Genomic DNA, 12,529 nt, shown 5'->3' on the forward strand with positions numbered 1-12,529 from the left:
TTCTTTTTACTTCTTTATTTGTATAGCTCATATATCTCCTTCTCCTCCTCCCTCCTGTAAGATATTTTACATGTATTCTTGGAATCCAGAAGAAAACTTCACACATCTGAGGCACAAGAGAATAAGGGCCTAATCCAAAACCCATTGAAATTAGTGGGAAAATTCCCATTGACTTCAATGAGCTCTGGATCCAGGCCCTAACTACTGACATTTTTGAGAACAGGGCTCTACCGAAATTGACTCATTAAGAGCAGGTGCAATTACTATACAACCTCATGTCTGGAAAGAAATGGAAATAGTCATCAAGGGTAGAATTTTTCAAAGCAATGAGTGTTAGACTAATTCTGTTCCAACTGAAGTCAATGAAAAACCTTTAGGCTCAGAGGACTCCTAGTTCAGAGGAGGCAAGGAAAAAGACCCTTGTTACATTAGGAAACATAGATATATTAGAAGAGATTCTCCCCAAATAGCTAGAATCATCCTGAGTTCCAAAACAACATAGTCCCTTGGATAAGCTAGGAAAAATGTTAAAACAGCCTGAATAACCAAAGCCCTGGTCTAAGCCAGTGAATTTAAGAACTTACTGCTTCCAGACAAGGTGCTGATCTACACTTCAGATTTTTGTGTATGCTGATTAACCAGGTTTATGGCCCGATAATGAAAACTGACCTTCTGCCTCAATTTTCTTGTACATGCCACCCCGTAGTAGGAAATTTGTTTATTTCCCCATATAACGTACTACTTCCCTGGCTCCACACTTCCTGTTGAGTCTCATATTGCACTTCAGGAGGAGTGTGCATGGCAATTATGTACGGCTACCAAAACAAAGAAAAAAAGGACAACTATATTTTTTCTAAATAAACCACCTTTGTAATGCAAGTTGTTTTGGAACAAGTCACATTAATTTTTTCTTCATAACCTGAACGAAGAACTGGATACACAGAGATTAGATGGTCTATCAGACTTTTAGGAATAGAACATATTGGAGTCATTTGACAACTATATGAAAAAATTCCATTTCCAACATTTTCCCTGCTTCAGGTGCCTCCATGTTAGAAATGACAGTGAGATATATTAGCTTGTAGAATTAGTCTCCCAATGGAAGTTTGTCCCTTGGCATATTTAAAGCTACATGTCCACTGTGCACAATGGAGATCAATCCTGAACTGGCAGGGAGATGGAGTAGTTGTCCTAATAAGTCTCTTCCGTTTCTAGACTCTATGACCAAGATTATGCTTCATCCATTATACCAGTGACACTCCACCTTATCTGAATTCACCATTTAACTTCATACTTACAATAATGCGACAAATCAAGAAACTAAGCCTTGTGGGGAAAGATCAATACTACTTAGAATAACAGGTTTATACATAATCAATAGGGGTCCATTATAAATTTCAACTCTGATGGCATACTTTTTATAATAATGTGGTAAAGAAATAATACAAAGTACAGTTTTCATGTAATTCCATTTAAAGTAATACTAATCTCTAGTTATCACAGAGTGATAACCATGGCTTTTTATCTGCTTGTTGGCTGTCTTGCAGGTGAATTATGTAGTATAATAAAAATTGAATTAGCTAATTTTATAGCATGAAATATTAGGATTAGGGATGGTGTGATGGGATCTACAAACCCCACACTGGTGAGTAAGGGGGTTGCCAGGCGGCCCTGCCCAGCCACACCTGCAGGGCCTGCACAAGCTGGAGGTAGGGCTTTAAAAAGGGGAGAGCAGCAGTTCAGGACAGTGGAAGGGAGCAGACAGCTGCGCAGAGGGGAAAGTACTGCCCAGGAGCCCATTGCCTGAGACCTGACAACACAGACCTGTGCAAACTCACATAGGATAGGCAAGGGACTGAGCGAGCAGGTCAGAGACTTGATTGGAGTAATTTATTCTGGGGAGCTAAAAGGGGCTGGGGATAGGAAGTTGTCCGAGGGGAGCAGTTTAGCACCCTGGATTGGAGCCTAGTGGAGAGAGCAGGCCCAGGATCCCCACCCACCCCAAGAGGACACTACAACACTAGGAATCTTCATCAAGGTGAGAGACCAGCTGGAAAAGGCATTGACTGTTCAAGGGCCCAGCCCCCTGACCCTCAAAAAATCTCTGGGCTAAAGGGGAGGACTGGAAACCATTGGGGCCAGGGCACTGAAGGACCAGACTATGCTTTCAATGGGGAGATGCCCTGCTAAAACCCTGCCTGACCACTAGGCAACACTATTGGTGATCGTGCACATTCTACAGCTGGGCCAACAGTTTTGTGTTCCCTACCTGCTTACGTGCACTAGAGTGTAGATCTTACCAAGTTATGACTAGTGTCCTCGTTTTACCTCTCTTCAACACAAAGCCGTATGGCCAAACTTTTCAGACTCCCAAATATGCTGAGCTTCCACAACTCCCGTTTAAATCAGTGGAAGTTACAGGAGCTCATGTCACCTTTGAAAAACCTGATCACTTTTATTTAGGTGCCTAAATATATATTCAAAATCTTTGGTCTGTATTTCTTCACATTTATGACTTAACACAAAGTTTCCTGTTCTTAAAAAATACCCATTGAACATCTGATTGCCACACAAATTACACAAAATTGTGCAAAATGCTCTTTATGTGAAATTTACATTTCATCATTAATTATTTGCTGTTGAATGGCACCTTTGATTGCTTTGCAGTAAAATCCAACAGTCGTATCCCACAATCCTTATTCAACCATTGATTTCAATTGGGAAAATGCCATAATTGTACCTGAATAGGAACTGTGCCTCAGTCAAATCTCTGGACTGCAGTGTTTGGTCCCAAAGCAGCAAAAGAAAGAATTAAAAATGGAGAATACTGGCCTGCATGAAGAGACACCGTTAATCAACAAGTGAAAAATTAATGAGAAACAAATTGGATGCACAATTAAAGATACTTACAAAATGGGAAGTGTGGTACTGTACTTATAAGGAACAGAAGAAAGTGAATACTTATAATTAAATTAATTATTATGGTTTTATCATCCTCCCACTAAAATCATTGGGGAGTTTGCAGCTGACTTCAGTGGGAGCAGAATCAAGGCCTTTAAACTGCATGCAAAATTGTTTGGTTTGATTCAAATTGTCATTCATACAGCCATCCACAGCTATATATTTATCTTTAGGTATTAGAGAGACAACGCGGGTGAGGTAATATCTTTTATTGGATCAACTTGTGTTGGTGAGAGAGACAGGCATTCGAACCACACAGAGCTCTTCTCCACTGTGGCTCAAAAGCTTGTCTCTCTTACCAACAGAAGTTGGTCCAGTATCAGATATAACCTAACCCACCTTCTCTCTCTAATATCCTGGGACCAACATGGCTACAACTACACTGCATATACGTCTAGATATAGCTACCTAGATATAGATGGATATACCCTACTATTTTCTCAGTAGAAAGTAACAGCACACCCTTTTATGTGCACAGATTTGCTTATATAAAGGAGAGTACAATTAGCATGGCAATTTTTATCATTTAAGTTATTCAGCACTGGAGTGAGTTAGATTAAAATCATACACACATAACTAGGAGGGCATTTGCTAACAAAATGTGAAGCTTTGAAAGGAACCAATCTAGCAACAAAACAAAACTTCTGAATCGTTGAGATTTAGCTATGAAAGTTCCCTCAACATTAAGGTCCTGGTTCAAGAAGTTGCTGACACACAAGCCTAACTTTGAGGACCTGAGTAGCCTCATTGACCTCAATGAGACTAGTCACATGTTTAAGTACCTTGTTGAATTTGCACCTAACAGAAGAGAACACTTGGATGGGCACACATTTATAACTTTAAACAAGCTATTTAAAATCCCATGGAACAGATCTTTAACATGACAATTCTACACTTGCAAAATGCTGACTTCAGTGGAGTTGTGCTTATAAGCTCCACGAAAAAGAAAAAGAAGGGTTTCGCTGAGTATAACTCAGCAGTTCAGAAGAAAATATCATCAGCTTAGTTTAGGCCTTGTCTACACTAACAAGTTTTGTCGACAAAAGTGATGTCAACACTCAGAAATCAGCATAGTAAAAATCGGAATGTCATGTTCACAATCGCTCCCTCTGTCGGCAGAGTGTGTCCACAGTTGGGGCACTATCATCAACAGTGTGAGCAGTGGACTGTGGGTACCTATCCCACAGTCCAGCTCGACACTTTCTGTCATTAGGTGTTGTGGGAAGGCGGAGCGGATTGCAGTGTATCTTGGGACCGGGCTCAATGTCCCGTGATGCATTGCTTTCTGTTGGCTTTCTTTTGCTGCATTTTTCAATGCCATTCTTTGCTGTGCATCCCGGTATCTTTGTGAGAAGGGATGGATCCTGCACTGCTCTCCTTTGCTCTGTTAGCTGTCATGAACACATTGCGGATGGCAGTGCAGTTAATCGCAAAGTTCCTAACTGAAGAAGCTCCCAGTTGTGTGACATGCTGTGTGATATGGATAGGAGCAACTTTAGATTGCTTTTGGCATTCACAGAACAGCTGCATAGGGTAGACCATCACTTTTGGGCTCAGGAAACAAGCATTGAATGGTGGGATCGTATCGTCATGCAGGTGTGGGATAATGAGCAGTGGCTACAGAACTTTCAGATGTGGAAAGCCACCTTCCTGAAACTGTGTGTGGAGCTTGCCCCAGCACTGCAGGGCAAGGACACCACAATGAGAGCTGCCCTATCGGTAGAGAAGCGTGTGGCAATTGCTGTGTGGAAGGTGACGACTCCGGTCGGTCGCAAATCAATTTGGAGTCGGGATATCGACCGTTGGGGCTGCGTTAATGCAAGTGTGCAGAGCAATTAATCGCATCCTGCTACGAAGGACCCTGACTCTTGGAAATGTGCGTGAAATAGCGGATGGCTTTGCAGAAATGGGTTTCCCTAACTGTGGAGGGGCAATGGATGGCATACATATTCCAATTTTGCCACCCAACCACCTTGCAATGGAGTACATCAATAGGAAAGGGATACTTCTCCATAGTGTTGCAGGCACTTGTGGAAAGTGCATCACTGTGAGTGTTTCACTGACATCAACGTGGGATGGTCCAGGAAGGTGCATGATGCATGCATCTTCAGGAACACCGGCCTGTATAGAAAGTTACAAGCGGGGACTCTCTTTCCAAACCAGAAGATTACAATGATCCTCGGAGATCTGGCGTACCCCTTACAGCCGTGGATCATGAAACCTTGCATGGGAAACCTGGACAGCAGTAAGGAGCGGTTCAACAACAGGCTGAGTAGGTGCTGGATGACAGTGGAATGTGCCTTTGGCAGATTAAAGGCACACTGGCGATGCCTTTATGGCAGGTTGTGGAATGGGTGTGGCTGAACCGTGAGGCCTCCAGTAGGGGGCTTTTGAACCTAGTCCACCCCATCACATGAGGGTACATCTACTCAGGGGCGTCTCTATGTATTTTGCCGCCCCAAGCACGGCAGTCAGGCAGCCTTCGGCGGCATGCCTACAGGAGGTCCGCCGGTCCCGCGCCTTCGGCGTACCCACTGCCAAATTGCCGCTGAAACCGCAGGACCAGCGGACCTCCCACAGGCATGCCACCGAAGGCAGCCTGACTGCCGCCCTCACGGCGACCGGCAGGCCACCCCTCGTGGCTTGCCTCCCCAGGCACGCGCTTGATGCGCTGGTGCCTGGAGCCGCCCCTGCATCTACTACATGCTTGTGACTTCCGCCCTGCTCCCTATGTTGTTCACCTGTGTGCTGCTTTGATCCCTGCACGAGTGATTGCCGAATGGTGCGGGAAAGTTCCCTACAATAGGGGAAGGAACAAAGCTGCTCTGCCAAGGAGCTTTCCACAGAGGATTGCCGAGTACTTCCAGGAAACTTTCCTGGAGATCTCTCTGGAGGATTCCTGTATGATCTTGGTGTGCATCAACACCCTGTTTCGCCATACTGATTAGCTACACAGGGAAATGTCCAGCTCACAGAAACACAGCCAGACTTCTACATTTCTATACCCTGAACCCACCTCTGCACTTACCAGGTGTCTCCTCTCCTGCTTCTTGCTTGCCGGAGCGCAACTGCTGAGACTGGCTAGACACCTTTGGTGTGGTGAACAGTTCCTGGATGCCTCCTCACAGGACAACCCCATTGGGAGCGCCACATCATTGTCTAACTCCACCTCTTCATCAATGACTTTGTCCTTCGGATTAGGTCCTCTTTCCACCGCCTCCAGGCCCACCAAAGTATCCACGGGGCTCTTGGCAGTGGAGGTGGCCAAGAAGAATTTTAATATTCTTCGCCGCCAAAGATAGAGTTCAGCTCCTTATAGAACCAGTAGGTCTTAGGTGCAGCATCGGAGCGACGGTTTGCCTCCCTCACCTTATGGTACGCCTGCCTCAGCTCTTTTATCTTCACTCTGCACTGCAGCGTGTCCCAATCATAGCCCTTTTCACACAAGCCTTGAGAAATGTGTCTGTAGGTATCCCAATTCCTACGGCTCAAGTGCAGCTGGGACTGCACAGCCTCCTCTCCCCATATACTGAGCAGATCCAGCAGCTCTGCAGTGGTCCAAGCGGGAGAGCGTTTGCTGCGATTACCTGCCATGGTCACCTGGGAAGATGCAATGAGACCTCTCCATGCCGAGCAAACAGGAAATGGAATTTCAAAAATTTCGGGGGCTTCTAAGGGGGAGGGGCAGATAGTTATTTACCTGACTGCAGGGCAGTGGAGTTCAAACTGCTGACCAGAGTGATCACGATGGGCATTGTGGGACACCTCCGGGAGGCCAGTTAAAGCAATAAAATCAAGCGTGGCGTCTACACTGGCACTTTGTTGACAAAAATTTAGAGGAAAAAAACTTATGTCTCTCTTTGGGGTGATTGTATTTTGTCACCAAAACAGGGCATTTTTGCCACCAAAAGTCACATCACAGTGTGTATGCATTCACTGTTTTGTTGACAAAAGCTGCCTTTTGTTGACAAAACTTTATAGTGTAGACAAGTCCTTAGTTTAGCTTAGCTGATGTAACACTAAGCTGTCCGAATTATGAAAAGATAGACAGAGCTAACATTTGAATCAGTGTTGATGACTTTATTGTTTTACAAAAATGTATAAGGATTAATCTGGAAAAATGTTTCTTCCACAGAATCATGAAATTTCATGTTGCAAAGAGAAAGTTTAAAGAGACATTACGTCCATATGATGTAAAAGATGTAATTGAACAGTATTCAGCTGGTCACCTTGATATGTTGTGCAGAATAAAAAGTCTTCAGTCCCGGTAAGGAAAGAATAATCCTTCATCATTGAAGAACCTTCCTGTGTAAAAATACCTTGAGCTGTTTTATCATTTAGCAATAGAAGAATTGTGTGGCTTTTACATTACCAATTTTTTTTTTGACCCAAGTTTTCACCTGTGCTGTAGCTTGGTCTTCCTTTTTGTGAATGCAGTTAGGCCTGCAATTAAATTGTGGGTGGAAAAAATGTGGATGTAAATTGGGCCCAGAAAATTTGAAAACGTAACCCCCCCTTTTTTTTTTAAAGTGCACTCATAAACTGACGGAATATTTAATACAGTGACTGTTAATAGAAGCTGAGGGCCGTTAGCACCACAATGGCCCGGATCCTATATTTTAATATTCTGGACTCCATACAGTAATAAACAGACAAATCCATGATACATATAGAGCCCTCCTTATATTTGCATTTGGGAAGCACTTCCCAGATTTAGAAGCCCAAGCTCTCTGTTTGTGCCCAACCTTTCCAATGCAGAGTTTTGCAGTTCCCTCCACCTCTGATTGCTATATACTGTATGCCAGTTGGCCACTATGAAATGACATCTGAAGAACCTCCAGAGGTGCAGGGCTCAATATTGCTCATTAGTTCTCTGAGACATTGATTCAAAGCCTATAGCCCTTATTGCTGAACATTACTTTTTTTAAACCTTCTCTTAAGCAACTTTCCCCTGCTTGATGTCACTCACTGGTTTAGAGTAAGAGCACACATTACAATAAATCTCTCCATACCACTCTCAACACCTACTTATTTTTTTAAAATTCTATGTTGTGCTGGTTTAATACAGATACAACTAAGCATGAGATATACATGTTGGGCCCCATGCTTTAAACACTTTTGGTCATACAGTACAGACCCATTTAAGCGCGGATATCGGGAGTCAAGCCATCGCAACCACGGGTTAACGGACCGCGGGTTAAGAGGGCCATGCTGAAATATCTTAAGATATATACATGTATAATTATCTAGGATTACATATGTATTCACAGCGTCCCAAATACTGCAGGCCTATCTGTTAACGGTGCTTTGCAAGAGGGATAGCTCAGTGGTTTGAGCATTGGCCTGCTAAACCCAGGGTTGTGAGTTCAATCCTTCAGGGGGCCACTTGAGGATCTGGGGCAAAATCAGTACTTGGTCCTGCTAGTGAAGGCAGGGGGCTGGACTCGATGACCTTTCAAGGTCCCTTCCAGTTCTAGGAGATGGGATATCTCCATTATTATAATATAAATTCAAATGTGTAATCTAATAAAAACATTATTACTACTACACAGGGGTGAAAGTAACTCAGGACACTTACCGGTACGGGGCGGGGGTGGCTCTGGCCCCCAGAAGGGGCAGGGCCTCAGGCGGAAGGGGCGGCACTAGGGGTCACATCCCCCAGCCAGCCGTTCCAGGTTGCCTGGTCCACGCCACCCAGGGTTCCCGTGGCGATTTAAAGGCCCGGGGCTCCGGGCGCCACTGCTGCGATAGCAGCGTCCGGAGCCCCGGGCCCCTTTAAATCGCCGGACCCGGGGCAGCTGCTCCCTTCCCCCTCCCCCCGCCTCTCGGCAGCCGAGGGGGGGCAAAAGGGGCAGGGACCTTAAAGCGCTGCCGCAGCAAAGGACCCTGCAGCGCTTTAAGGTCCCTGCCCTTTTTGCCTCCCCCGTCGGCGGCCCTGCTGGTAGGGTTCCTACCAGCAGGGCTGCCGACGGGGGGAGAGGGAGAGCGGCAGTGCTTTAAGGATGGTCCTTTGCCGCGGCAGCGCTTTAACGTTGCTGCCCCTTCCCCACCTCTCCCCCCTCCGTTGGCGGTAAAGACGTACAACACGTTTCCGCTCCGCACTTCCTGTTGATTTCTGTGTCAGTGAGTTAGTGAGCAAATCTGTAGCGCTACATAGCAAGTTCCTGTACTGCGTGTTAACGAGTCTCGCATGTTAAATAGGTAGCACTGGGAGGAATGGCGCTACCACGCGTTAAGCGGATTCCCGCGTAAATGGGTCTGTACTGTATTTGACCAATGGGACTACTAATAGTAGTAAGCAATGTACCCAGTAGTAAGTGTTTGGAGGATTGAGCCAATAACTCGAGACTAAACTATCCCTCACAAATATGTATCTGTTATCATTTATTTCTATGTGTAACAAATCTCAAAAGTAACAGTAAATATAACTCCATTGCCATTTAGCTTCACATTTTGCTCTCCCCAGATGCTTTAAACATCATTCTATGCTCTTTTATAGTATTTTTGTGAACTTTAATTACTATTATTTTAACAAAAATAAATCTATCCTTTTTCTTAGGCATTTTTCAGAAACTGTTAAATAGTTGTTGTAATTGTAATTTTCAATAGATGTGAACAGTGGATACTTCCACGATTTCACCATTTTCAGGGATCATTATAGTCTCCAATTTCTTTCACAGTGTTGACCAGATTCTTGGAAAAGGACAAATCACAACAGATAAGAAAAGTCGAGAAAAGAATACTGCAGAGAATGAGACAACTGATGACCTTAGTATGTTAGGGCGTGTAGTCAAGGTGGAGAAGCAGGTAGAGTGACTGTATGAGACCATGATTTTGTTGTATTGCTTATAACTTTCTGTAATGAATAATGGATGTTTTCAATTTACAACAATTTGGTAAAATAACTTTATTTGGTGTCTGCACTATTTTAAATGTTGAAGTAAAACACACACAAATTATATTACATTAAATGTGCTTTGTATACAGAAATGGAAAAACATACACTACTGAAACCTGCAGCCTTTAATAGCTAGAACATTAACTTGATCATGAAGCATCTGTAAATACACTGCTTTTAATAGCTTTCTTTTTTTGATGAGTAGCTCTTTTATACAGAGAAACACATTTCCCTTATATGTAGATTGTTCCTATTATCTGTTACATTTTCTCTTTGCTTAGATTCTAGAGAGGCTCTAGGGAGGCAAATGTTTTTAAATAATATTTTGTACTTACTTTAACCTTTTTTTCCAAATCTGCAGGTACAATCCATAGAGTCAAAACTGGACAGCCTGTTAGATATTTATCAACAGGTCTTAAGGAAAGGATCTGCATCAGCGCTCACTTTGGCTTCATTTCAAATGCCATCTTTTGAATGTGACCAGACCTCTGATTATCAAAGTCCTGTAGACAGCAAAGATTTATCTAGTTCTGCACAAACTAGTGGATGTGTATCCAGATCAGCTAGTGCCAACATGACTCGTGGCCTACAGCTTATACTGACACCAAATGAATTTAGCACTCAGGCTTACTATGCTTTTAGTCCAACTATGCATAGTCAAGCAACACAGGTGCCAAATGATGGACCTGCAACAGTAATAACTAATAATACATCAAACCAAATAAACCAGGCAACTAAGCCAACAACACCAACAACGTTACAAATACCACCTTTCTCCTCAGTCAAGCATGCTAACTGGCCTGAGCCTCTTCATATTATTCCTGCAACCACACAGGAAAATATTTCTGATGTCACTGCTTGCCTTGTTGCTTTAAAGGATAATGGACAAGTTGCACAGTCCAAAGTGACAAAGGATCTTTCCTGGAGAAAAAACCTTGATACAGAAGGGGAACCCTTGGTCTCAGTTAAACCAGTAGTGCAAATGGATTTAGGAAAATCTTTATCTGTACAAAACCTTATACAATCATCCGAAGAACTCAATGTACAGATTGCTGGGAATGACTCCAGTGGCTCAAGAGGGAGCCAAGAAGTGTACTCCAAATGGAGGGAGTCAAAATTATTTATAACAGATGAAGAGTTGGAAGCAGAGACAAAAACAGAGGCTTTTGAAAGCATCTCTCGCTCATTAGTGGAAACAGCTCTCTCTACTGACTCTCTAAGGACTGGAATATCAAGATCATCTCAAAGCATTTGCAAGCCAGGGGACAGTACAGATGCACTCAGCTTGCCTCATGTCAAACTTAAATAACAATTTATGGGTTTTCTTCTTTGGCTGAGTAATTCCTTTAGTCATACATATCATAGCATGAACTCTTTTGAAAGCCTTTTTAATAAGATAAAATTGCAAGAATCAGGAAGAATCTGAAAGGCAGTTGTATGAGCCCATATCTTCTAGTTGCATGACAATGCATGCTTAAGTGACAGCTAAAATTCAGATTTATACCTAATGTACATCACTTTTATGTAGTACAGTAGGTGTAAATAATGAGTAATCTACAAAGTTAATACTGCAGACTGTGTCAGAAAGCAAAGATCTGAGCATTTAGAAATAGTGTTGTTTCTACAATACAGAAGTAAAAATCGTAAGATTTAAAGCACTTTGCTTCTGGATTAATTACAAATATATATGTCCTGAATTAGACAGTAGTTTATGTTTACAAGAAAAATATTATCTACAGCTGCTAGCAAGGTACCAAGGAAACTAGTAATATGGGACTAGAAATGGCTGCTAGTTGCAAGATATACAAATTAACTCATCATTAATCAGTTATTTTAACACTCTCAGCTTTAGAATGTTAATTTCTGTAATATTTTTGGTGATTTAGTGCTGTGGCAAAGGACTTTGCACACCACTTTCAGGTTGTTCTTTATGATAAGAACCTTCTTTTGCTATGAAATGTACAAATTCAAAGGATAAGGGCTGGCCTTAGAGATGGATAATCTGGACTACTGCACCAAAAATTCAGGGGCAGCTTTCTTTACCAAACTTGCTGGTATCACTGATGTGCCCTTCCCGTGGATCTGAAGCATTCTGGAAGCAGAATCAACAGGAGAGGAAAGGGCACTGCCGTTATTGTAGAAGCAATTCTTCTTTCTGCCCTGAAGGTGGCACTATGCTTCACAATTGCACCTTGATACTCCATGATTCTGTGTCAGAAGTCTGTGAAGGAAGTGAAAGTGGTAACATATGGGGTATTGAAATCAGAGGGAAAAACAAAGGGGATAAGGGAAGAGAGAGAGACTACAGAAGGGGTGAAGAGGAAAAAAAGAGAGAGAATGTGATAAGCAAAGGAGAAGGAGAATATGAATTTGGAGAAGAAAAAAAGGGATGGGGAAAAAATGGAAAATAACAGCAGGGAGGCAGGGACAGTGAAAAAGATCTTTAAAATCCCAGCCTGTTGGTCCCAGACAGCTAGTGTTTCTTCCAAAAAGCCATGTCAGGAATTAGGAAATGGGAGAGGTAATAGAGAAAAACAGCTGAATTGTCCAAATTGAAGAATACTGAATGTTTAAAAACGAGGGGATGAGGAGGAGAGAGGGAAGGGGGTCACATTCTTATTAGCTCTATAATGCCATTTAACAAAGGTGCCAAGAAAGGACCCTCAGACT

General features: G+C 43.0%; 1 protein-coding gene across 5 annotated transcripts in view; it reads left to right on the forward strand.

Moving 5' to 3' along the window:
• Nucleotides 1–11,168, forward strand: part of KCNQ5 (potassium voltage-gated channel subfamily Q member 5) — a 509,367-nt gene extending 498,199 nt beyond the window's left edge. For all 5 annotated transcript variants that reach the window (XM_065400732.1, XM_065400734.1, XM_065400737.1 and 2 more), the window contains 3 exons: nt 7,097–7,228; nt 9,642–9,768; nt 10,221–11,168. In XM_065400732.1, coding sequence (XP_065256804.1) covers nt 7,097–7,228; nt 9,642–9,768; nt 10,221–11,168 — 1,207 coding nt within the window. The remainder of the gene's footprint in view (nt 1–7,096; nt 7,229–9,641; nt 9,769–10,220) is intronic.
• Nucleotides 11,169–12,529: the final 1,361 nt, after the last annotated feature.

This window comes from Emys orbicularis, chromosome 3, assembly GCF_028017835.1.
Source record: "Emys orbicularis isolate rEmyOrb1 chromosome 3, rEmyOrb1.hap1, whole genome shotgun sequence".
Classification (NCBI taxonomy): Eukaryota; Metazoa; Chordata; order Testudines; family Emydidae; genus Emys; species Emys orbicularis.